Here is a 26,361-nt window from a genome sequence, read left to right as displayed (position 1 = left end):
ACAAATAGAAAACTAAATTCATAATTTTACACTTCCTCTCCCCTCCCACTCCCTAAATTTATTCTCCTTTCTGACTTTCAGTCTTAGCGCACAGTATCACCATTCTCCCACTCTAAGAACCTGAGTCAATTTCACTTCTTCCTTCTACCTTCCAGCCTGAATTTGTAATCTCTTAACCTTTATACGTTAAATGTGTCTCATCCAACCCCTCCTTTACATTCTTGCCTAGTGGGACCTCTGCATCTGCTGTAAGTGGCTTCCTTCCAGGTCCTTGCCTCTACTCTTTCCCAGTCCCCACTATGTGTAAAGTTCTCTTGCTCAGGGACCTTTGGTGTTTTTTCGTTTTTTTTGTTTGGTTTTTTTTGTTTGTTTGTTTGTTTTGCTAAAGTGTGAGTACCTATGGTCAGAAAATGTGACGTATCCATCTGTATTTCCCTAGCACCAGATATGATGCCTAGAAAATAGCTGTTCATTCAGCGTTTTTTGAATGAATGCATAGATAAATAAATGATAGATATCCTTTTCCCCTTGGTACATGGGTAGGATCAGGTATTACAGGGAGCTAGGGTAGCAGTTTCCAAATGCCCTATTTCCCTTTAATAGTTTTACAGGGTTTAAATTATGCATTCCCTAACCTACCTTATCACACCACCCCCACTACCTCCACCACCTTCCTGATTTTGAGCTGGAGAATCAGTTTGTTTTCTCTGAAGGGTTATGGCGATGATATATTAGACTTGGGTCCCGGAAATCCTGTCTTCCATATGTGGGCTTCCGCAGGCAGCCTGAGCCAGCTATGGCTCATGTTCTGCAAGCCTAGGCCTGCCTCCAGAGGGAAAGAGCCCTAGATGCCCAGGCATGCCTTCCTCTTGGTGGCCAAAGATTTCCCAGGCAGCTCCCAGCAGGCTGTGAGGAGAGGCTTTCCAGAAATTTGCCCTTCAAGATGCTCTGATAGAGAAAACATAACATGTTCTTTGGCAGGTTGTGGGTATCTATCATACAGTAATGATGGGCAGTTGGGATGGTGTAGGATTGGAGCCTCCCGATGTCTAGACACTTTGGTCCGTTCACAGTTTCAAAAACATTTTAATTACAAACCACTTTATGGTGTAAAGTGACCCACTTGGAGTTATCAAGAACTTCTGAGTAAGTTTGCTAACTTCTTTTCTGCAAGTTGACTCAAAACTACATTCCACTGGTGAGTATGGGTTGTCTGGCCTGGAAGACATGTGTGAGATGCTCTAAGGGGCTCGCTATTCTCTTATTATCTGGAAGGCCTCAAAGTTCCTCTGGTGGGAAAGGCTTTCTTCTGCAAACACACTGGGATTTGTCTCTTGAAGAATCAAGGTTCTGGACTCTCCTACATAACCATCTTCTGTGGGTTGGATATCAGATGTGTATCCAACCCCCAGAAGATGGATCAAGGTGCAGTTGACCAAATGGCTTTTCTCTTGGGAAACTTGAGGATTTTCTGTCAACTCTAACTGGCTTTGTGACATCTGAAGTTGTTTCCTGTATCTGAAGCTAGTTATTTCATTGGTAAAGGTGGTAAAACTCCCACCTGTTTTCAGCTTTGATTCCTTTTCTCGCCGACTCCAAAACTTGTGCTTCAGAATAAGTTGTTTCACAGACAAGGTTGCATATGTTAGGTGACAATATCTTCTCTCCATTTTTGTAAAGTGTAAAGTCACATCACTGCCTGTCAGCATTTCTAATCAGCCACAGATAATTTGTGTTCACACTAAATTGTCACAATCCCATGCAAAATTAAGCAAGAGTGGTGATTAATAGCATGAGTCCAGAGTTGAACAGATTTGGGTTTGAAACTTAACTCTGCCTTTTACCAGATAAGCATCTTTAAATAGCAGGACTTCAACTTCAATGTCCTCACCTGAAATAAAGAGATAAAATAGTTCCTACCTTATAAGTTAGTTTATCCCTTATTTAATAAGATAATATATGTAAAGCCCCAAGACAGTATCTTCATAAATATAGACTATTATATTTCAGTTAGCCTCAGTATGCATCCTGATTTGGGGTAAATGTATGATTTGATTTGATTTGATTGACTGATTTGGCAAATATTTACCAGTACCTGCTAAGGATGAGGGACTGCTCTAGCCTCTGGGGATACAGCTATGAATGAGAGACAAGGCCCCTGCTTTAGTGGAGCTTATATTCTAGAGGGAGAAAAACAAAGTGAACTATTTAACAAATAAAAAAGATGGCTGGGTGCGGTGGCCCATGCCTGTAATCCCAGCACTTTGGGAGGCTGAGGCGGGCAGATCATTTGAGGTCAGGAGTTCAAAACCAGCCTGGCCAACATGGTGAAACCATATCTCTATTTAAAAAAAAAAAAATAGAAAAATTAGCGGGTGTGGTGGCATGTGTCTGTAATCCCAGCTACTCAGGAGGCTGAGGCAGGAGAGTTGCTTGAACCTGGAAGGCAGAGGTTGCAGTGAGCCAAGATCGTGCCATTGCACTCCAGCCCGGGCAGCAGAGAGAGACTATGTCTCAAAAAAAAAAAAAACAAAACAAAAACAAAAACAAAAGATGTAGGCCAGATGCACCTGCAATCCCAGCAATTTGGGAGGCCAAGGCAGGTGGATTGCTTGAGTTCAGGGGTTTGATACCAGCCTGGGTAACATGGTGAAACCCCGTCTCTACAAAGAAATACAAAACAATTAGCTGGGCATGGTGGTGTACACCTGTAGTCCCAGCTACTTGGGAAGCTGAGATGGGAGGATTGCTTGAGCCTGGGAGGTCAAGGCTGCAGTGAGCTGTGATTGCACCACTGCACTCCAGCTTGGGCAACAGAGTGAGACCTTGTCTCCAAAAAGAAAAAAAGAGAGAGATGTTGGGTTGCGATAAGCACTATGCAGAAAATAAATGGAAATGTGAGAGAGTAATGGGTGGGGCTGAGAAGGTATCATCTCCAGGGAGTGGGATGTTTAAGCTCAGACCTGAATGGTGAGAAGGAGCTGTGTTCAAAGATCTGAGGGAAGGGTGTCCAGGGCAGGAGGACCAGCAAGGAGCTCCCTTAGACTTTCAGAGGTACAAAAAATGGCCTCTAGGCTCCCTGAAATAACTTCTTGGAACCCCCACCCCCACCCCCGCCCACCACCCAAAACCCACCAAGGGCAAGGGGTTATGGGGAGGGCTGCGTTGGACAGCATCATCTAAGCTTGCGTTTGGTGAAAAGACTGAAATATTTACTATCTGGCCCTTTATAGAAAAAAATGTGCTAATCTGAGGGATCTAAGGTCCCTTTCAGCTTGGACAGTGCACATACGTGCAAGTGCAGGTGGGCAGGGCAGCTCACCAGTGCAGGAAAAGTCAGCTCAGCAGCCTCCTGGACACCCAGGCTCTAGGTGGGGCTCACTCACCAGCTTGGAGATACCCCAACAAAGGCAGTGTGTCTTTCAAGCAATGCAAACTGCCATCAGCCTTGAACTGCTGGGATCACAGTGTCCATGTCCCCAAATGGGATGGACTGGACTCTGAGCTCTTAGAGGTCAAAATCTGATTTCACTTAAAGGATTTCTCCTCAGAAGTGAGGCACGGTGGCTCACGCCTGTAATCCCAACACTTTGGGAGGCTGAGGCAGGCAAGTGAATCACTTGAAATCAGGAGTTCGAGACCAGCCTGGCCAACATGGTGAAACCCCGTCTCTATTAAAAATACAAAAATTACCCAGGTGCGGTGATGGGCACCTGTAATCCCAGCTACTTGGGAGGCTGAGGCAGGAGAATCACTTGAACCCAGGAGGCGGAGGTTCCAGTGAGCTGAGATCATATCACTGTACTCCAGCCTGGGTGACAGAGTGAGACTCAGTCTTAAAAAATAAAATAAACGATTCCTCCTGAGAAAGGAGGGAGGAGAGGAGCCGTGGGTCATTGCTACCATTTACTGAGTGCTTGCCGTATGCATACGAGGCTGTTTTATGAACAATTCTACAGTGTATTGACTCCATCCCCATAACAACCCTGCCTGGTAGGAACTGCTTTATTCCTCTTTTATGGTTGAGAGAACTGACATCAGATGTAATAAGCTGCTGTGTTCAAAGCTACATAGCGAGCGAACAGGCTGCCTGCTTCTAGTCTCAGGTCCCTCACTACGCCACCATATCCGCTATTTTCCCAGTGATGTTCAGTCAAGGGCTGGTGAGTCTTTTCCTCTTTGCAGGCCTGAATTAAGTCATGTTTAGACCCCTAAGCTGTGTTCATTCAGCACCTGTCTATAGGGCGAGAGACTTCATAGAAAGAGAAGGGGGACACTCTAAGGTTCTTGGCAAGGTGGTTAGCTGTGGACATAGCAGGCGGTCCAGATATGGCTGTAGAATAGCATGGTAGCCTTGCACTCCTCGGCTCCAGCTCTGGGCTGCAGGAACAGCTGCTAAGCTCAGATAAGTAGTCTCTCCCTTGTTGACCTTAGAGCAATAGGAATTGGTGAAATTGAAGGAATACCTGACCTTTTCTCATACAGATCCACTTCCAGGCCTCATCATGGCCTTTCTATAGAGGCCAGCCTGAGACAAAGCTGTTGTCCACGGATAGAGCCAGCCTTGTCTGTGGTCATGAGTGGCCATGGGATGAGGTGGTGCCAGTAGAGGATTCAAGTGTCTGTGAGGGAGAGAGAAGGGGATAGAAAGACAGTGGGCCCTAACACTTCAAAGAAAGGTGGCAGAGAGGGCAATGTAGGAGTCACACCTGGCAGTGACTCCCAGCTCCACCCTTTATCAGCTGTGTGAAGCCAGGCAGGTGTAACATGATGGATGTGAGTTTCTGCTTTGGAGCTTGACCACCTGGATTCAGATGCCAGTTCCTCCACATGCTATGTGAGGTGACCTTGAGCGTGCTACTTGAGCATTTCATGACTTGGTTTCGTAATCTGGGCTTGTTGTGAGATTTGAATGAACTGATACATGTGACAACTGGTGCTGGACATGGAGCCAGAGTTCAGCACATGCTGGCTATGTTACATCATTTTGCCTCTGGACCTCAGTTCCTCAACTGCAAAATGTGAGCAGCAATGCCATTTTCTTAGGAGTTCCTGCAAGGGCTAAATGAGTGAATATACTTCAAGCAGGTCTGGCAATAATATGGAAGACACTTAATAGACACCTTTATTGACCTCAAGTGGCCCCCAGCCATGGCACCTGCCGAGAGGAAATGTTTGTCATTGGGTAGATTGACAGCATTGCTTGCAGTCTTGCCTGGAGTTCTCTGGGCTAGGATAGTCTAGGTGGTGGATGCCATTGTCCTCTCCCTGACTATCTGCTGTCATCTCTATGGTACAATGGTTAAAATCATGGTCTCTGAACCAGATACCGGGATTTGAATCCTAGCTTCACCACTGAATAGCTACAGCTGTAAGATGTGGATGATGGATATGCGTTGTTGTGAGTACAGCCTTCTAACAGGCCTGGCATGTAGTAAAGAGTGTTAGCTATTATTATTGCAGTGTGGGGACCCCTACATGACTGAACTGATAGGCTTTAACAGTTACTAAGCAACTAAAAAAGACAAAATGGCAGAAATGAACTGCTCTATTTCTGGATGTTATATTATTTATATATTTTAGCTCTGCCTTTTTCCCCACATGTAGGTTACAACTGGCCCTACATTTTTTAGCTTTGAATACATCTTGACTCAGCCCATCTCAGAAGCCTCCCCTCTTTCTCCTAAAGAAATGTGAGATTTATCTGGCACCCCTTTTTGGGTCTTGGAAGACCCTGTGTCTCCTGTTCTCCAGAAGAAGATAGCTGGCCAGACCCAGGCCTTACCCCTTGACTAGGAGCTCTGTGCTATTAAAAGAAAACACAACGTACCAGCACCAGAGCCCAAGGGACAAGAATTTACAGGGTCAGTTGGAAGAATGACCATTCACAGGGAGAAAACCGAGGCTATAAGAAGAAAATATATTGTAATTTTTCACATCAAATGATATGTTTAAGATATGTGCACCTTTCTGCAGTTATATAGGCAGTAGGAAAAAAAAGTATGTGGATTTCATTTTATATACATTTTACCTTAAACCTGGGCCAGACACAGTGGCTCATATCTATAATCCCAGCAGCACTTTGGGGGGCTGAGGCAGGATGATCGCTTGAGGGCCCACCAGCCTGGGCAACATAGGGAGACCCTGTCTCTACAGAATTTTTTTGTAACTAGCCAGGTGCGGTGGCGTGTATCTATAGTCCCAGCTACTAGGGAGGTTGAGGTGGGAGGATCACTTGGGCCCAGGAGTTCGAGGCTGCAGCGAGCCATGATTGTGGCACTGTACTCCAGCCTGGGCTACAGAGCAAGACCCTGTCTCTAAAAACCAAACAAAACCAAAACAAAACCTTGAGCAAATATTGAACTCTAGTCAATGAGATACATGCTGAAATATTTGGGAGGAAATGTATTGATTCTGCTATTTAAATGAAATGCACCACAAAATAAGATAAATTGACTAGTGAGTAGAAGGATAGACGGATGTGAATAGATATGTGCTAAAGCAAGGAGAACAAAATCTAATCATAGAATCTAGGTGGTGCGTATTTGCATGTCTTGCAGCTTCTCTGTATATCTGAAAAATGTTATAATGAAATGTTGCCAAAAAATGTTGTAAAGCTACTAGATTAAAAACAAAAAAATTACAATGGAAAAATATAAAAGTAGATGCTGGAAATATTTACAAATGTTTAAAATGCTATTTGGAAAACTAGAGTTGAATATGAAGAAAAATAAAACTAGGCCCGTGTATTTTCTGCAATAGATTTCTTTTTTTTTTTGTATTAGAAAATAGCAATATATATATTTTTAGAGGAAGAGTGTTCTGGACAGAAGACAAAGTGAGTGAAAAGCCCATGTGTGGGCTCAGTGAAGCCAGTACAGCTGGAGTGTGAGAGGAGGGGGTGGTGGGAGCTGAGGACAAAAGGGAAACTGCAGGTTGAGATCATATAGGGTCCTAAGGCCATAGCCACATCCTGCGATTCTGACTTCTGAGTGCCACAGGCAGACATGAAAGGATGTGAGCTACGAGTGAGTGACATGATCTGACTTGAGGAGGACTGCTCTGGTTGCTGTGTGGGGACAGACTGCAAAGTGACAAGGGTGGAAGCTGGGAGACCAGATAGGAGCCCTGATATCCGTTCAAAGGAGAGATGGCCATGACTTGGATAAGGAGGCAGCGTGTGAGCCAGTGAAAACTGATTAGATTCTATATCTGTTCTGAAGACAGTCAACAAGATTTATTGGTGGATTGGTTGTGAGGTAAGAGGAGAAGAACCAAGACTGATTCCAGATTTTTGGTCTAAGCAAGTAGAAAAGTAGGTAGCACTTACCAAGACCGTGTTGATGAGGGAGAAGCAGGTTTTTGCAGGGAGGGAGTAAGAGTTCAGTTGTAGATCTGTTATGTGAGTAATGCGTATTGAAGCAGATAGAAATGTCAGTGCACAGTTGGCTGGATTCCGCGGGATATTCAGGGTTGAGCACCATCAGCATGTAGATGGTAATTCAAGTCATGGAAGTAGATGGTGTCAAGGTCAGTAAGGGAAGGGTATAAAGGCTGAGCCCCAGGCGCTCCCAGGTATAGAGGACAGGAAGATGAGGAGGAGCAGCAAGGGTGCCTGAGCAACTGCAGGGCAGGAGAGAGTCAAGAAAGTAGGTCAACTGTTTCAAAGGCTGCCCTGACTGCCTCTCTACTTCCAGTTTCTTTTCCCTCTTCTTACCATCTTTGTTATTGCTCTGGAACCAATTGTCCTAAAGTAGCACCTCCGTCCTATTCTAAGCTCATAAAATCCAAAGGGGAGGAATAAAGTCCAAACTCTTCAGTCTGCCATCCAAGTCCCTCCACGATCTGGCTCTTTCTTTCTCTTTCTCTCTTTCTTTCTCTACTCTCCGGGTTTCACCTTCCCCACCAACCCCTGACCCTCACTTCACTGGCCACTGCCCTGCAAACCACCTCCCTCTTCCTCAGCATGCCATTTGTTTTTTTTTTTTCTGCAAATCTTCAGCCTCAATTCTCCATTGATGATCTATCTCCTGGAGGGATCCTTTCTTGACTGAAGTCACTAATCTATTTCTTCTCTAAATTCCTAAAGTAGTCAGAGGTAATACCAAACAATCCAGCATTCATTGTATCTGTTTTTCTTCTTCTCTAGTTCCCAGCCAATTTCCTGAGGTTTGGGAACATGAGCCTGTAATCCCCAGAGCCATCTCACCAGTCCTTTACATATCTTAGATGCTCTGCCACGTAACACTCATGGAAACCTGGAAGGATTAATATAGAATTGGAATTTTGAGTATGGGATCAGAGGCTAGGTTCTTTCCCTTGTTCTATTACCATGGCCAAGTCATTTAACCTTCCTGAGCTCCAGTTTTCCTATCTGCCAAATGGCTATGAACATGCCTAATTCAGGGCGATTGTAAGAACGATGCAGGATGCATTTCTTATAATGTGCTTAGCACACTTCACGTACATTATAAGCAGGCAATAAGTGGTAGCTTTGTTTTCATTATTGCTATTATTAATACTATTATTATTCTTGGTCTTCCCAATAGAGATGCACAGGCATCAACAAAGATGGGACTGCGTTGGCCTGTTCACTCCATACTTTCAGATCTCAAGTGAGGTGTTTGACTCTGCTGCTGGCAGGGGTACAGGGGTGGCCCTCACACCCTGACTTCAGGGAACCTATGTGTTAAATGGGGAGATGCCGTGAGACCCAACCGGTACCCAGAGAGGTACAAGCCTCGAGGATTGTGCTTATAACTTCTAAACTAGGCAGCAGTGTGAACGAACTTCTGAAGCCAAAAGGCAGAATGTCTACAAATAAAACTGTCCCTGAAAATCCAGACCATGCAGCTACTGGTTACAGTTGGTCATGGAAGAGGAGAGCACTGGCTCAGGATGGGAGGGAAGAACAGAGAGAAATGGAATGTTTCTCAGAGGAATTAGTTGGTTTTTTTAGGGAACGTACAAAGCATAGGATGCCTTTTTCCATTTTATTTCTGTAAATTTCTAAGACTGATAAGTGGTGTGTAATTTTTACTCAGGAATAACTGGATCCAGAAGAGAGTCTGGAGACGTCAGGGCCATGTCAAGTCAGATGAGATGTAACTCCTTGCCCAGAGCAACACTTGAAGTTCCCCTGGGGAGCCCCTACTGGCCAACCCCCTCTCAGAGATTCCTCCACAGCTAGAACCTCAGGTGATTTTGAGCATGTACCCTGGAATCAGAGGTTAGGTTTTCACCCTGGTTCTGTTACCACGGCTATGTCATTTAACCTTCCTGAGCTCCAGTTTCCTATGCGCCAAATGATGATGAATATGCCTAATTCAGGGTTATTGTAAGAATGAAGTGAGATGCATTTCTTAAAACATGCTTAGCACAGTTCTTGTACATTATAAGCAAGCAGTAAGTGTTAGCCCTATCTCTCATGAGTAAACCCCAGCACTGCCCTGCAGGGGTGAGGCTGTGCAGCCAGGCCCCTACTGCAAGCCCTCCCCCAACACACACATTCTGGCAGGTGGGTGGCACCTTGGATTTGAAAACTCTCCATCCTGCGATTCTGAATCAAGCTGTTCTTATTCATGGTAAACCAGTAACAGCCAGGGGCTTCCTGCCTGGATTCAGATAAATGGCTGGTCCTGAGAGCCAGGGAGGCTGCAGAGCCATATCAGGAAGTATGGTGGCATGTCCCTGGCACCAGTTCACTGCCCCGGGGAGCTGGCCTGCAGGTCAGTGTGCTGGGAGGGCTGTGGCTACCAGGGAGACAACACCATGCATGACCTCTCCCATGCCCAGCTTGCTGCCAGGGCCACCCTCACCAAAGGAGGCTTGCACTATCCAAGCCCAAACTCCCACTGTGGTGGCACCTGCCAGTGTGACTTGCACAGGCTCAAGCTCTGTCCAGCCTATGATCTCCCACCCTACGGAAGCACATGAAGCTCAGGCTGCATATGGCTTGCTCGTTCCATGCAGAGCCCCTGTGAACCCAGCCTGAACCCCAGCTCCTTTCAGGAGGCCACAGTGTGCTCAATGCAGGGAAGGAGCCAAGTCCTCTCACTTCACCCTGACCTCACCACTGAGGTCGAGCTTCCCTGTCAGTCAAGCCAGTAAGAGCATAGGCTTTAGACCAATACTACCTGGGTTAAAATCCAGATCTGACCACTTATTTGTTATGTGACTTTAAAGACTTTTTTTTTATATACTTTAAGTTTTAGGGTACATGTGCACAATGTGCAGGTTAGTTACATACGTATACATGTGCCATGCTGGTGTGCTGCACCCATTAACTCGTCATTTAGCATTAGGTATATCTCCTAATGCTATCCCTCCCGCCTCTCCCCACTCCACAACAGTCCCCAGAGTGTGATGTTCCCCTTCCTGTGTCCATGTGTTCTCATTGTTCAATTCCCATCTATGAGTGAGAACATGCGGTGTTTGGTTTTTTGTCCTTGTGATAGTTTGCTGAGAATGATAGTTTCCAATTTCATCCATGTCCCTACAAAGGACATGAACTCATCATTTTTTATGGCTGCATAGTATTCCATGGTATATATGTGCCACATTTTCTTAATCCAGTCTATCATTGTTGGACATTTGGCAAAGGATATGAACAGACACTTCTCAAAAGAAGACATTTATGCAGCCAAAAGACACATGAAAAAATGCTCATCATCACTGGCCATCAGAGAAATGCAAATCAAAACCACAATGAGATACCATCTCACACCAGTTAGAATGGCAATCATTAAAAAGTCAGGAAACAACAGGTGCTGGAGAGGATGTGGAGAAATAGGAACACTTTTACACTGTTGGTGGGAGTGTAAACTAGTTCCACCATTGTGGAAGTCAGTGTGGCGATTCCTCAGGGATCTAGAACTAGAAATACCATTTGACCCAGCCATCCCATTACTGGGTATATACCCAAAGGACTATAAATCATGCTGCTATAAAGACACATGCACACGTATGTTTATTGTGGCACTATTCACAATAGTAAAGACATTTCTTACCCTCTTTACTCAAAAAGAGAGTTGATAAGGGTGCCTGGAGCAGATTGCTTAACTTTTCAGGGCCTTATTTACCTCACTTATAAACCCTACCTTCATAGGGTAGTTGCAAGGATGAAATACACAAAGCAAATAGGACAGTGCCTGGCAAATAGAATGTGCCAGGCACCGTGCAGTTAGGTCTCACAACCTTCCTTTCTAGGTGAGGTGCAGGGTGGGTAAGTGGGCTAGAGAACGCCACACCCTGATCAAGTGCTAGCTTCTGCACTCCACCTTGCTGCAGTGTCTGCACACGCAGCTCTCAAGGAACACAAGGGCGGGATCCAGAAGGGGAAATGAAGCCTGCAGACTGCTAACCCCTGGCTTAGCCCTTGGTCCCCTCGACATCTCCCTCTGGGGACTGAATCTCTTATGCGTTCCTGACAGCCCCAGCACACTTGCCCACTTGTGGGCTGGCGAGAGGGGCGGCTGGAAGATGCACCATGTCAAGAAGTGGGTTGTGTTTGCAGGTTCCCCTGGAGAGGAGCAGAAGTCACACATGAGCTGGGGCTGCCCAGTCCTTGTGTCCTGGCTGTGGGCTAGTTGGTCACCATCCCCCCATCCTGACCCTTGATAAAGAGCTGATTTTTCCATGTGGTGTTTATCTCTCGTCTGTGCTAACGTGGAGGCCTGAACACTGCCGAGCTTATCTATACAATGGATTTCCTGCAGGTGTTGGCTCTGCCCTGCTCCCCACTGGGTAATAATTTATGTCACCTGAGCACAGAGATGTGCTGACATCCGTGATGCTGGTGGCCCTGGCAGACCCCGGCTCCCTGAGTCTGGGTGGGAATCTGCAAATGTGAACCCCCAACTGGTGTGAACTGAAACATCCCAGTTGTGAATGGAGAGCCAGAACTGGGTAGGTGGAGAGAATGTGGAGAGTTCATCAGCTGTCAATTGGAGGCCTCCTAGGTAGCAGGCCTGGTACTGGGCTCTGAACACACAGAAATACAGAGGACAGGGGCAGCCTTAGAGGAACCCTCGGACTGGCTGTGGGTTAGACACAGACAATATGACCCGCAGAGCTGGTTCTGGGAAAGCAGAAAGGACAGGGCTCATGGGAGCACGGGGCAGGAGCATACAATCTCATTGGGTTTTAATGAAAAGCTTTCCTTCCTTGGACGTAAGGCCTAGCTGGGTCTGAGGAAAGCGCTCCTTCGGGTCAAGTTATTACAACCCTTTGCATCTGTGGTCTGTTTGGACCACATCCAGCATCCAGAGCTTCTACAGTGGGCATTCTGGGGAAGTCCTCGTCTCTCCCACTCCTCTGCCCGGGCATGTGGCTGCCATGGTATTTGGCCTCTTGTCAGAACACCGAGTTCCCATATTAATCACAACAAGTGCATTCAGAGAAGACCTGACCTGGCCCCTGCCAACAAGCTTTCTCTCTGGCCTTGATAACATCTGTACCAAATTTTCTCCCTTTATATAATTAGGCCCGTTGGTATTTGCTTTGACTTTAGATTACGGTATGACTGGCATCTCTGAAATTTCAGGCCTGAAATATGTACTGGGGCCCAGGATGGTGGGAAAACTGAGCTTTCGCCAATGGGATTTTAGCTTTAGCCAAGAGAATCAGAAACTGTACACCAGCTACTGTTTGCCCGCAAAATGCATGGCAGCTCCCTGACTGGTGGGAAAGGGGTCTCCTGCCTTGTCCAGGGAGCACTGCTAGGTTGGGCCTGGTGGACAGAAGGATGCAGGGGGCTCCCCTCCTTCTTTCCTGCCCCTCTTCACTCCACATCCTTCTACCCCTGCTCCAAAACAGGAAAAGATGTACTAACTGCAAAGAAATGCAGTGAATCCAGACTTAACCCCAAAGCAAACCTCACCAGAGTCAGGGCTTGGAGTCGTGCTTTGAAATGACTGTCATTGTCTGGCTATGTCCAAGCCAGGGAGCTGTTTGTGGAGTAAGATAAAGAGCAGTGCTGGGCTTGGGAAGCAGGGCTTGGTTCTTTCCCGGTGGCTCTATCCAGAGAGGAAGCACGTGGGCTTGCACACCCACTCACTCCCTGAAGTCTTGAGCTGGATCTCAGTGGTGACTTCATTTCCCCTAATTAGGTGTCTACAAACTCTCTGGAAGGTTCCAACCAGTAAGCCACACTGATTGTGGTGTGGGAGCTCCTGATATGCTTGTTTGCACTCTCCCTTTGGGACCCTGCAGGCCCAGCTGAGTGATAACTGGATGATGGAACATTTGCTAGAGGAAGGGGAATGTGTTTTTTTAAGATAAGGTTTGATCTCAAGCAGAAGGGCAGTTACCAGATGCCTCTGCAATGTCAAGCAGTGAGGAGTGGGTGCACATTCCCTTGCCTGTCGCCTTGCTGAGGGTGGTCAGATCCCCCAGGCAAACTCCTGCCTTAGGAAACAGTTTCTTCTGATTCTTTCAGTCAGAGTACTGCCATTTTCCTCTGGTTTTAGACAGTATTGATGCTCCTCGTAAGATTTTCTGTGAATGAAAAGGCTTTTGCCCAATGTAGCTATCCTAGGTCATTGTGGGGAAGGATCCTTGTCTTTTTCAGCATGCAGTGTCCGTTGAGGACCGAGCATGGAACTTGTACAGAATCCTGTTTTGTCACTTCTGCCCACATGTCCCAAATGCCAACAGGACCAAGGCCATAAAATACGCCTTTGGCACTTAAGACTCACCGGTCGGGCGCGGTGGCTCACGCCTGTAATCCCAGCACTTTGGGAGGCCAAGGCGGGCGGATCACCTGAGGTTGGGAGTTCAAGACCAGCCTGACCAACATGGAAAAACCCCATCTCTACTAAAAATACAAAAAAATTAGCCAGGCATAGTGGCACATGCCTGTAATCCCAGCTACTCAGGAGGCTGAGGCAGGAGAAGTACTTGAACCCAGGAGGCAGAGGTTGCGGTGAGCCAAAATCACACCATTGCACTCCAGCCTGGGCAACAAGAGTGAAACTGAGTCTCAAAAAAAAAAAAAAAAAGACTTTTACCATTTGGCTGCAGACTAACTCTCATCTCTTTTCTCTCCTTCCCGTCTCTTCTGTCAAAGTATCCTTTTCTCCATCCACCTTGAGCTGCTTTCTCTTTCTCTTTGAAAGGGCAGTTACCTCTGCTGAAATGTTCTTTTTTCTTTTTTATTCCTGGCAAACCAGAAGCAGTCCAGCATGGTGGGCTCTGGAATAAGACTACCTGGGTTTGAATCCCAGCTCTCCCCCTTTCAATCTGTAAAAGCATGAGCCAATTAAGCAGCTGCTTTGTGCCTCAATTTCCCCATCTGTGAAAGGGGCACCATAATAGTACCTTAGATTTGTTGTGAGGATTAAGAGCTAAAACACAGAAAGCACTTGAAACTGTTCAACCCACAGTAAGTGTTCAACAAATGTAGGCTAACGTAATAATTTTAAAGACTCTCCTCTGTGAAAATCTTCCAACCTACCAGGCAGGATTAGCTTTTCCGTCTGGGCTCCAGAAAAAAACCAGCCACAAGAGGTTCTAGTTATTTATTTTATAAGTTAGGTATTTTACCTCTAGCCTGAGAATTCCTAGAAGACAGGGCCTAGGTCTCGGCAATAAGAATGACAACATTTACACCGGTACGTGCCAAGCTTTGTACCATGTTTTTTTCTCATGCACTTTTTAAAATTATGACATAATTCACATTTACCCTCTTATAGTACACAATTCAGTGGTTTTAGCATATTTACAAAGTTATACAACATCACCATTGTCTAATTCCACAACCTCCCAAAAATATACCCTGTATCCATTAGTGATCATTCCCTAATTCTCCCTCCCCCATTTCCTGGCAATCACTAATCCACTTTTGTCTCATGGATTTGCCTATTCTGGACATTTCATATAAACAAAATACAATATGTGTCCTTTTGTATCTAGTTTCCTTCACTTAGCACAGTGTTTTTAAGGTTCATTCATGTATTAGAGTTTCTTTCTTTTTCATGGCTGAATAATATTCCATTGTATGGATAAACCACATTTGGTTTCTTCATCAGTGGTGGCCATTTAGGTTGCTTTTACTTTGGGGCTATTGTGAATGATGCCGCCATGAACATTCACGTACAGGTTTTTGTGTGAACAGGTTTTCATTTCTCTTGGGTATATATATATATCTAGGAGTGGAATTGCTGGCTCCTATGGTTTAAACCTCTATGTTTAACTTTTGGAGGAATGGCCACATTGTTTTCTTGTATTGCACCAATTTATTTTCCCACCAGCAATGTATGAGGGTTTCAATTTTTCCATATCCTCACCACACTTGCTGTTCTCTTTTTTATCCAGCCGTCCTAGTGGGTGTGAAGTGATTTCTCCCTGTGGCTTTAATTTGCATTTCCCTGAAGGCAAATGGGGTTGAGCATCTTTTCATGTACTTAGTGACCATTTGTATATCTTCTCTGAAGAAAGGTCTACTAAAATCCCTTTGCCCAGTCTTTAGTGGGGCTATTTGTATTTTTATTATTGAGTTGTGAACATCCTTTATATGTTTTGGATACGGGTCCCATATCAGATATATGATTTGCAACTATTTTCTCCCTTCTGTGTGGTTGTCTTTTCACTTTCTTGATGGTGGTCTTGGAAGCACCAAGTTTTAATTTTGAAGTCTCATTTATTAATTTTTTCATTAGTTGTTTGTGCTTTTCCTGTTATATCTAAGACACTATTACCTAATTCAAGACCACAAAGGTGTACCATATGCTTTTAAAAGTGATCTTATTTACAGTAACCTTATGAGGAGAGTAGTAGACCCACACAGATAAGGAAACTAAATGGTCAAATGCTAGAGCTGGGACTTAACCCCAGTTCACTTTGACTCTGAAGTTTATGTGCATCTTACTGTGCCTCCTCACCAAGTCCCTTTACCTCTGCACTCCTCACAGGGCTTGGCGCAGTGGCTGGTGAGTGGTAGGCCCACAGGTAAGGTACATTGGGTGGATGAATGACAGGCTCTAACAGGTACATAGCTTGCACTTGCTGGTTGGTCCAGGAAGAGTGGGATTTGCACCTCAGTTTTCCTGCTGACTGAGGGTTCGTGTCTGTGATGCTAGAGGTTACCAAGAGTTTCTCTCCTCTCTCACCTCTGCAGTGTCTCATAGTTGGGGGAGGACCCTGTGGCTTGCGCACTGCCATTGAACTTGCCTACCTGGGAGCCAAAGTGGTCGTGGTGGAGAAGAGGGACACATTCTCCCGGAACAACGTGCTACACCTCTGGCCTTTCACCATCCATGACCTTCGGGGCCTGGGAGCCAAGAAGTTCTATGGGAAGTTCTGTGCTGGCTCCATCGACCATATCAGTGAGTGGAGTCTATGATGATATCCCATGAAGGGAGGGGACTGACCCTGGGTGGGACATATCTCTCCAGGTCTAGGAGTCCCCAGCTTGCTCCATCTTAGTCCCTGGGGGCACCATGTATCAGACTAACAGACATCTAGTAAAAGGCCTGCTTTGTGCCTTGTTCTGGGCCCTGGATTATCCCCCAGTGGACTGTAAGCATCATGAGATCAGGGACTGCAGCATGCCTTAATCACCAGACTATCTCCAGGACGTGAAAGAGTGCTTGACTCATAGCAGATGCTTGATAAACATCTGTTGGATGAATGAGTGAAACAGAGAAACAGAGGCAGAGGTAAATAGCATAGTCTGCACCCTGATGGAGCTCATTGAGATTTTGTTGGTGGTAATGTGCTTTAATAGGGTTAGTCACACTTGCTAAAGGAATTTGGAGGAAGGGGCCACACAAAACCATTAATGGGCCAGATAGTCAAGACCTTCCATACAAAGGAGTTTGGACATTGTGCATTGTGCTGGTGTTGCTGGGGAGCCATGGCAAGTTTTAGAGCAGAGGAAAGAAATAATTGGATCCTTGTTTCCTGATGGATCCCATACCAAAGTTTTAAAAATCTGAGCTTTAAAAAGAGAGAGAACATCATGATGGGACTTCAGTCAGAATAGGAAGGAAAATAGAGAATGTGGACTTCAGGTGCTGGGCATCCCTGAATGCTTATATAGGGAGAGATGAGTGCTGAGGCCCTTCTGCTCTGATGTTCCTCAAGCCTGGAGCTCTCTGGGCTAGGTCTGTGCAGACAGGTTTTGGGAAAGGCAGCCTTCCTTCCTGCAGCTTTGCAGTGGGGAGGTCTTTAGCTGTTTTATATGCAGTTGACGCTTGAACAACACAGGTTTGAACTGCAAGGATCCACTTATCCCTGGGTTTTTTCAACCAAACACCTGCAGGATGTAAAACCCACCTATATAAAAAGCTGACTTTTGGTATACTTGAATTCCACAGGGCCAAGTGTAGGACTTAAGTATGAATGGATTTTGGTATACTCAGGGGTTCTGGAACGAATCTCCAGCATATACTCAGGGATGATTGTATAGCAATAGTGACCCATGAAAGGGAGGTTAACACTATGGGGAAAGCTCAAGAGTTTGAACAGATTTGGGTTCAAAATATGTCTCTTCCATTTCTATCTGGCTTGGGGCAAATCCCTTACCCTCTTCAAGCCTCAATTTTATCTCCTGTAAAGTGTGATTAATTTCTGTCTCCTAGAATTGCTGAGAAGATTAAATGAGGTCAAGTTTGTAATGTGCTTAGCACTATGCCTAGCACATAGTAAGTGATCAGGAAAACACTTTGCATCCCATGCTGTACAGTGAGCAAGAAGCAGCCATGGTCCCCAGACTTCAGAATCCAGAGCTGCTTTCTCTGTAGGGGTGGGTGGGAGGAGGGCCCTGAGAGCCATGTTCTTATGAGGACAAGAATTGATGGGAAAAAAGGAATGAGGCTTGGGCGGGAACAACTGGAGAGAATTATCAGTCACATAGGGTATAATTTATTCAGACACAGGAGAATTTACCAGCTGTGCCCCCAGAGTTTATTCCCACTTTGAGATGAGAAAATTCCAGGAGTCCAGTGGAAATTTGGATTTACTCAGAAAGCTGCAGTGTCAGCTTTCAAGATGTGCTCTCCCACCCATGGAAGAATGTACGTCGGTTACCAATTTAGAACCACTGTATTGAGCACCACTTTCTCATCAAGTTCTCTTGGGGGGCAGAGCTGGGTACCAGGATGCTTTGTGGGGCCCTGGGCTGATTGGGCTGGCTTCCTGGCCAGGAGCCCTTCTCTGCTGTCATTGATGGGGCTTTCATTTAACCCCTAGTCCTTGGAAATCCTGCAGCATGCCATAGTGCTGGTGGGACTCTAGAAATAACATTGAGACAGTCAGAATGATCATTGTCAAGGGTAGCTCCAGTACTTGTGAAAAAGGAGGCAAGGAGAATTTATTGAGTGCCTACTGTGTGCTGGAACCAGACTGAGTAGGAATCACAGGACTATAAGGAGAGGCCAGGCCTCCCCTGGCAGGGTGGTTCATGGCAGGAGGTGGATTGGGCTCTTTAAGCTGATTGGCTTTGGATCACCCCAGCCACATCTCTAGCCCCAGCTGCATCATCATACTCAGCACTGCTCAGCAGTTCTCTATGTCTGTGTTAACATCCTCCTCCAGTTCCCACTGTGGCCATTCCAAACCTCCAGCACGGTGACCTCATTCCTAGCAGATGGCCTCCCTCCTGTGCTCCTGGTCTAGGCCCGCTTTTCTCCCCTGCTGCCCCAGCACCCATTCCTTCCTCATGTCTCATGCCAGGTCACAGCTGGTGCCTCCTTTCCAATTCTAGTCCCTCTGGCTTCCTTCCTTCCTTTCTACCTACCCTGTCACTGAGTCTTCCTGCTCCTCCCCTCATGCCAGCCCTCCAGCCCTGTTGTTGCCCTGCCACCTTTCCTTGCCATAAGGTATTCATTCTAGAAAGAAGGGCATAGACTTGGTCCATACTTTCCATTCAAACCTTCTAATGTCGCAGTCTGCTGTCTTCCCCACCTGTGTGCTAAAGAGATTTTCACCAGAGTCTCCAAAATTTCCCAAACCCCCAAGTTCATTGGCCTCTTGTCACCTTCACAGTCCTTCATCTCTCTGTGGGATTTGATATTCTTGGTCCCTCCTCTCTTGGCTTCCAGGACCCCCCTAGGGCCCTGTTCTACCACCACCACCCTCCCCCAACCACCATGTCTTGCCCCATTCTGTTTACCTCTGTTCCCTCCATTAGAAGGTGTGTTCTGTATCTCCTGTGCCTAGCATGGCACCTGACAGAGTATCGATGCTCAATAAATACTAAGTAAGTCAAGCCCATCAAATACAGAAAGGCCCACAGAAAGTTTAAAACTTCTCACTCTCCAGAAAAGTATTTGGAGGCATACCCATTTGTGCTCAATGGCAGGAGACAAAACAGAGAAATGAGATTCCACTCACTGGGGGAGTTTTGAAGTGTGGGTAAGAGATGGGGAACCATGACCCAGCTTTGTGGGGAAAATTTCCTACCCACTCGTCACCACTGGATGTCTAAGAGCTGAGGCATAGGCCCCATATAATGAGTCACTGATCACAGTCTTCACTGAGGCCCTTTACTCTTCATTTCATCAAACCCAGAGCCCAGCTGGGGAAGGAGGCTGGAAAGACAGAGCTTCCCTTGTTATAGCATCATCTAGCAGCTAGAACAGGGTCTAGAGATCAGACAGATGTGGGTCCACGTTCTAGCTTTGCTCCGTGTCACCTTGAGCAAGTCACTTAACTTTGTTAAGCCTCAATTTCTCATCTACAGAATGAGAATAATAACGATTCTAAAGGGCCACCGTAAGAGTTAGATGAGAAAACATAAAGTTCTTGGTGCCTAATCCCGCTCAGTAACGATCATTGTTGGTATAGTGCTGTGCTCAAAGGTCACTGAGCGGTAGTGATTATGTAGCATTCTGCATATAGGTGGTGTTCAGGCATTGCTGTGACAGTTCCTCTCTCCTTCCTGCCTGACAGGTATTCGCCAACTACAGCTCATCCTATTCAAGGTGGCCCTGATGCTGGGAGTTGAAATCCATGTGAATGTGGAGTTCGTGAAGGTTCTAGAGCCTCCTGAAGATCAAGAAAATCAAAGTACAGTATAATTTTCCTTTTCTGCCTAGAAAGCAGATACTACAAAATAGAAATCCCACTTGCTGCTTCCAGAGGGTGTTTCTGTAAGAGTTATTCTTATTGGGAGCTGGTTGGCCTAACGCCACTGAAGGGTATTTTACTGTTTTTTGGACCATTGCTATGACTTTAGGTTTGCTCTTTGGCTCCAAGGGGATTTATGATTAAGCATTAAACCTATAATTTGGTTACCCTGTCCTAAGGGGATGCTACTTTGGCAAAGGAAATCTAATCAATAAGTAGGACAGAAGACATAGATTTGGTTGTTTGGTAAGGTTCATTCACGTGTTCTTCAAGCTGTGTGTGTGTTTAACACATATGTATGTTGTTGTACTTGTACCCATGGCACATTTTAAAATCCAGTAAAGTGAAGCTTCTAGAGCAACTGTGAAATAAGGTTCAAGATGTTATTTGGTATATAATACTCTTAACCATATTGAGGTATCATTTATAAACTATGATATTTGCCTGTATAGGCATATCATAATGTTTCTCTTTTTTCCTTTTAACATGTTTGTTTAAATTCTTATCCCTTACACACACCGTGGTCTGAAAGTTTATTCAGGATGCCTCTGCATCTTACTTATTATTAAAATTATCTACTGCCTGGGAAGGGCTTTGAGTTTGGGACCAGCTTAGCATCAGAGACCTTGTAGTTTCCTGCTTAGGGTACATTTCTGATTTCTCCTGTCCTCTGCCCAGGTTATTTGAGAATTTAGGAGGAGAGGCTTTAGTTAGCTTTTGGAGCAGGACAGCATTCACTATTTGGCATTCAGAGACTGTGTACTCTTAACCTTTTCCAGACCTCTAGTGGACATTAAATCTTAATTATCCAGGCTTCACCTGAATTTTTTTTTTTTTTAATAAAAGACAGTGTAGTGTACAACAGAACATTTTGAGCATACAATAGAAATTAAAACTGGTTTCCTTACACCCTACAAATCCTTTTGGGTCTGTTTAGCAATGAGAGGCACTGAAGAATGTGGGAGAATGTGAAGAGAAGATGGTGGACTTTGTTGAGAATAATAAGGTGCAAATGAGAATAGTTTATGGAGCATTGAGGATAGACTCCTAGCGGAGGCCAACAAAACCAGGCATGGAGTTGGTGTTGCTGGTTTACTTCATCCTGGATTGAACTGACACTCAGGTCAGAGGACACCAGATTAGAGAGTGAATCTGGACTGCTCTAGCCTTTCCCCTGGAGACTCTCTCTGTGATGCATAGACCTGGCTGCACTGTCCATTTCTCACAGCCACCACACGGGGGGTGTAATCATTCTCTTCCCACCTCTCTCTGCCAACTCATCTCATTTCTCTGTCCTGGTAGAAATTGGCTGGCGGGCAGAGTTTCTCCCTACAGACCATTCTCTGTCGGAGTTTGAGTTTGACGTCATCATTGGTGCCGATGGCCGCAGGAACACCCTGGAAGGTGAAGACTCTTCTTCTTGGTGTGGGAATGGGGGGATGGGAATGGGAGAGGGTACATTGGGGAAGAGTTGGAGAAAGTGGGCAAGATGCAGATACCAGAGCTGAATGGAGGTCTTGATAGGAGGGCAGGCCATCCTGTCCCTCTTGAGGTAGAACTGCCCATCCACCTGTGGGGTGGGCAGTTCAGGGGACAGCCATCTCATTCCGTCTGAACCTCGGTTTTCTCAACTGTAAGATGTGGATCACAGAACCCTTTCAAAATGTTGTTATGCAGGCTGGGAAAGGACTGGTATGTGAAAATGCTTTATAAAGATAAAGTGTCATGGGGGAAAAATGAACATCCATTATTGAGCACCTCCTGGTGTGTGAGCCACAGTGCCGAGCACTTTCATACTTACTTCAGCTAAGATAAACATTTTTATAATACTATTAATGGTATTCGCTTACTTTCAAGTGTAATATTATTTATACTTGAAGGAGGAACTCACCTCTTTTTGTAACTTTTAAGCACACCCACTGCTGGGCAGGCAGGTATGCCTTGCCAAACTGTCAAGGTACAAAGGCCACACTTCTCTGAGTTCTAAAGCTGAAGCATAGTATCTTTCGTGGGGTAAGATCCAGTCAGTTTGTGAGAGAAACCCCATTGCCAGAAAATGCTTCTGTCCCCTCCACCCCAACACCAAGACTGATCCGTCCACAGGCTGTACTCATTGATATTAACCATACTAAATTGAGACCGCGGGTTATAAACCACGTGGCCCCAAATAGGGCAGTTCTGCTTTTTGAGCCTGCCCCCTCAAGAGCCACAGGCTGCAGACGCCTGACTGAGAGGATACATCACTCTGAGGGTGGGCCATGCTCCCAGGAACAGGGCTAATCTTAGAAAACTCAGGATCTGTGGGCCGCCTGGCTCAGGACCTTCCCATCTGCCACATAACTGGGGCTGTTTGCCACTCCCCTTTCCCTTTCCATACCCACCTCCCCAACCATAGGTCATCAATATCTGACAGGGAATGTTTAAGCTGCCAACTTGGATGTAGTACTGTTGGAATTTTACACTTGGTAAAAGTGTAAGTTACAATATTTGAGAATCCAGGACTCATTGTCAGCTTAAGTATAGTCAGGCATTTCATGAACATGGAAAGAAGGGTGGAAAGTGCTGGAGCCATTTGAGCCACTCAAGGCCAAATGCGTAAACTAGAGCAGGGCTTCTTAGTATCAACACTGCAGACGTTTGGGACCACGCCATTCTTTGTCACAGAGAGTGCCCTGTGCATTGTAGGGTGTTTAGCAGCATCCCTGGCCTCTGGCCCCCCAGACACTGGCAGCACCCCCAGGTGTGACAACCAAATATGTCTCCACACATCACCAAGTGGCCCCTGGGAACAAAATAATCTCCAACTGAGAAATGCTAGATGAGAATAACGGCCACTTCTGACCCTTTTGACAAAGGTCTAATGAAGGACAACTTAAAAGAGGACCATTGAATAGAAACCCAAGGTTGTTGGCCAGGCGCGGTGGCTCACGCCTGTAATCCCAGCACTTTGGGAGGCTGAGGTGGGTGGATCACCTGAGGTCAGGAGATTGAGACCATCCTGGCTAACACGGTAAAACCCTGTCTCTACTAAAAACACAAAAAATTAGCCGGGCATGGTGGCATGTGCCTGTAGTCCCAGCTACTCGGGAGGCTGAGGCAGGAGAATCGCTTGAACCCAGGAGGTAGAGGTTGCAGTGAGCCAAGATCGCACCACTGCACTCCAGCCTGGGTGACAGAGCAAGACTCCATCTCAGAAAAAAACAAAAACCAAGAAACAAAAAACAAAAAACCCAAGGTTGTCACTAAAAGGGATTTTTGACAGATGATTGAGAATCAGTGTGAGGCTGGAGTACATGGTGAGCAGATGTGTGGGGCATTCCCAAAGGTGGCTAAGGAAAGGTTATGTCTGGAGGTCTGCACCTGTGTGACAGGCACCTGGCGTTACACAAAGTACACAGCATGCCTGGGGCAGGGGCACTCAGGAAAGGTCAGATGACAGCAAGATGGGGGACTAGGAGGGAGACACACTGTTGAAAAGTGACCATCTGTTGTGTGGAACCCCTATTAACCTCAATAGGGAAAGTACCAAGTTCAAGAGGCCAAAGAAGAGACCAAGAGCCAGCAAAATAGTCATGGGGTTTTATTAGGGATTCACGGGGGAGAGAGTCCAGTGGCAGTGGGTTGGACAGGAGACCCTGCTTCCCTACAGAAACGGTCCAATGGCAGCGGGCTGGACAGCACAACAGCCCAGTGGTGGCAACCTGGGCAGCAAAACCACAACTGTTTGCAAACAGCATGCAGTTTATTCAGCATTTTCACTTAACACCCTCCTCTTAACCTCCACCTGACAACCTTCATCCAACCCAGAACTCAGGGCCTGGATCCGCCTGCATGGTCCATGTTCCACAGGATGGGCCAGGAGCTCAAATGTCCCTCATAGACAAGGAAGAAGTCTCGGGGTTGGCCACTCCTGGATTCCCCAGCTCAGAACACACATTCAGGTGCATCAGCCATACAGGGTCATTCTAAGGGTGTGCTTCAGTTATTGCTGTCAGGTGCGTTTACCCTGCACCAGCTGCTGTGATCCTCCATAGCACTGCCATTCAAGAGCAATTTTAATGTAAATCATTGAAAACAAGCATTAGAGCACTAAGCCTGGGCAACATGATGAAACTGTGTCTCCACAAACAGTTTAAAAAAATAAATAAGACAGTCATGGTGACACATGCCTATTGTCCCAGCTACTTGCCAGCTGAGATGGGAGGATGGCTTGACCCTGGGAGGTCGAGGCTGCAGTGAGCCATGATTGGCACCGCTGCTTTCCAGCCTGGGCAACAGAGGGAGACCCTGTCTGAAAAACAAAACAAAACAAAAAACGAATGAGAGCTATAATTCAATTTATTCATTTATACATGCATTGCAGATGTACTAAGTGCCAGTTACTGGAAACTGCACTATTTTCCTCTTTTCAAAGGACACCAGTCATATTGGAGTAAGCTGGGTCCCACCCTACTCCAGTGTGACCTCATCTTAGCTAATTACACCTGCAATGACGCTGTTTCCAATAGAGTCACATACTGAGGTACTGGGGTTAGGACTTCAACGCATGAATTTGTGTGTGTGTGTTGGAGAGGGACATAATACAACCCAAAAAATTGGAGATACAAAGAAAATTTGTTAAAATCCCTGTACTGCAGGAATTCAGTGTAATCTGCTTTTCAAGGGGGTTGGGAGCAGTGGCACCATGAGAAATGCTAACAGAGTAGTTTTAATCCTATAAATTCAAAGTGCGTGTGGGTCTCTCATGAGTGTATCTAGCAACAATGCCTGACACATCCTTAAAAGGGTGCACCCTGTGACTGCCTGTTGGGAAGGATCACTTTTCCTTTTGTTTATTGAAGCCTAACCAGGTCCTATAGATTTTAGAAATGGACAAAGTCTCACTGACTTTTAAAAGCCCTGGGAGCAAACCTCGGTATTTCTGCCCGCTCCTGTCCACTAGAGATCCAGAATCCTGGTTTCACTGGCCTGGGAGGCATCTGGGAACAGCTCTCCCAATAATCATTTTCAGTTTTCACACCAAATCCAGAAGATAGGACCACTTTTTCGTTTCTCCTCATGCAGGGTTCAGAAGAAAAGAATTCCGTGGGAAGCTGGCGATTGCCATCACCGCCAACTTCATAAACAGAAACAGCACAGCGGAAGCCAAGGTGGAAGAGATTAGTGGCGTGGCTTTCATCTTCAATCAGAAATTTTTTCAGGACCTTAAAGAAGAAACAGGTGGGACCTTCACCTTTCTCCCAACAAGGCCAAGGTCTAAAGTTTGCAGTATCTAAAGTGTGCAGAGGCGTGTGCTGGCTTTCTGGGCTCTTGGGCCTCGAGGGACTCACTCTGATAGAGTGGAAGCAACGATTTTCCCTAGGATAGTGAATACAGACAGGATTCCTTCTGGGACAGGAGAGATTCTTGAGGGAATGTTCTGGATGTTGTACATGAAAGGAGATAGTGGACATTTGCTGAGTGCTCATTACATGCCAATTCTCAGTGTTGTGGGGTAAAAAGTAGAGGTTGACACGATCCTTCCTACAGTGGCTCCCTGTCCAGTAAGGGATATCTGTATAAACCATCCTAAGGCAGGTGGCCAGCACCACACCTGAGGTCAGCATGATATTTAGGGAATGCTGAGGAGGGAGCCAGTCACCTATGGATGACTGGGAACCTAAAGGTTCCCAGGTGATTTTGTGCAATGCAGCACTGCCCTTCCCCAAGAGGGACATCTGGATATGCCCAGGAACATAACCTGTACTGGCACCAGTTGTCACCCAGCCATGGGCCTAGAGGATAGGAGGTATTGATTCATTCACTCAATATTTATTGAATGCCTACTGTGTGCCAGATGCTGTTCTAGGGCTTGAGAATGAGCAGTGAGCAAAACAAAATCCGTCCCTCCTGGGCTTATATTCTACGAGAATAGACAGTCAATACACAAATAAACCAGTGACTCATCAGGTGGTAATAGGGACGGCAGAGAAAAATAGGGTGAGGGGAAAGGGGAACGAGTCGCCTGTCTCCAATTAAGTAAATTCCAGATACTTTTCCTTTCTTTTTAACCTGATTAAAAACACATATTTCTCCTTGAAAAGCAATGTAACAACAATGTTAAATAAAATCTGTATATGGAAAATAAATCATCCGCAATCTGACCGCCTCACATGGGAATAGTCTTCAGACTCACCTACTCCTTTTCTGTAATTTTCCACCAGCGTGCTTGCTTGTTACATGACTGTAGCTTAAATCGCAGTGTCCACACTCTTTAGTCAGCTTTTCTCATTCAGTGTCACATTCCAAACA

At 45.9% G+C, this 26,361-nt stretch overlaps 1 protein-coding gene across 24 annotated transcripts in view; it reads left to right on the top strand.

The window, feature by feature from the left end:
• MICAL2 (microtubule associated monooxygenase, calponin and LIM domain containing 2) overlaps window positions 1-26,361 on the top strand; it is a 244,390-nt gene that overhangs the window by 77,826 nt on the left and 140,203 nt on the right. For all 24 annotated transcript variants that reach the window (XR_008492247.2, XR_008492244.2, XR_008492246.2 and 21 more), the window contains 4 exons: window positions 16,118-16,325; window positions 19,894-20,010; window positions 21,373-21,474; window positions 25,135-25,290. Coding sequence is in view for 18 of the 24 variants with exons in the window: in XM_054437600.2 (XP_054293575.2) it covers window positions 16,118-16,325; window positions 19,894-20,010; window positions 21,373-21,474; window positions 25,135-25,290 (583 nt within the window). In the remaining 6 variants the exon portion in view is untranslated. The remainder of the gene's footprint in view (window positions 1-16,117; window positions 16,326-19,893; window positions 20,011-21,372; window positions 21,475-25,134; window positions 25,291-26,361) is intronic.

This window comes from Pongo pygmaeus, chromosome 9 (assembly GCF_028885625.2).
Source record: "Pongo pygmaeus isolate AG05252 chromosome 9, NHGRI_mPonPyg2-v2.0_pri, whole genome shotgun sequence".
In the NCBI taxonomy this organism is placed as follows: domain Eukaryota; kingdom Metazoa; phylum Chordata; class Mammalia; order Primates; family Hominidae; genus Pongo; species Pongo pygmaeus.
The sequence above is the reverse complement of the archived record's forward strand: the minus strand, read 5'-3'. Positions and strand labels throughout refer to the sequence as shown.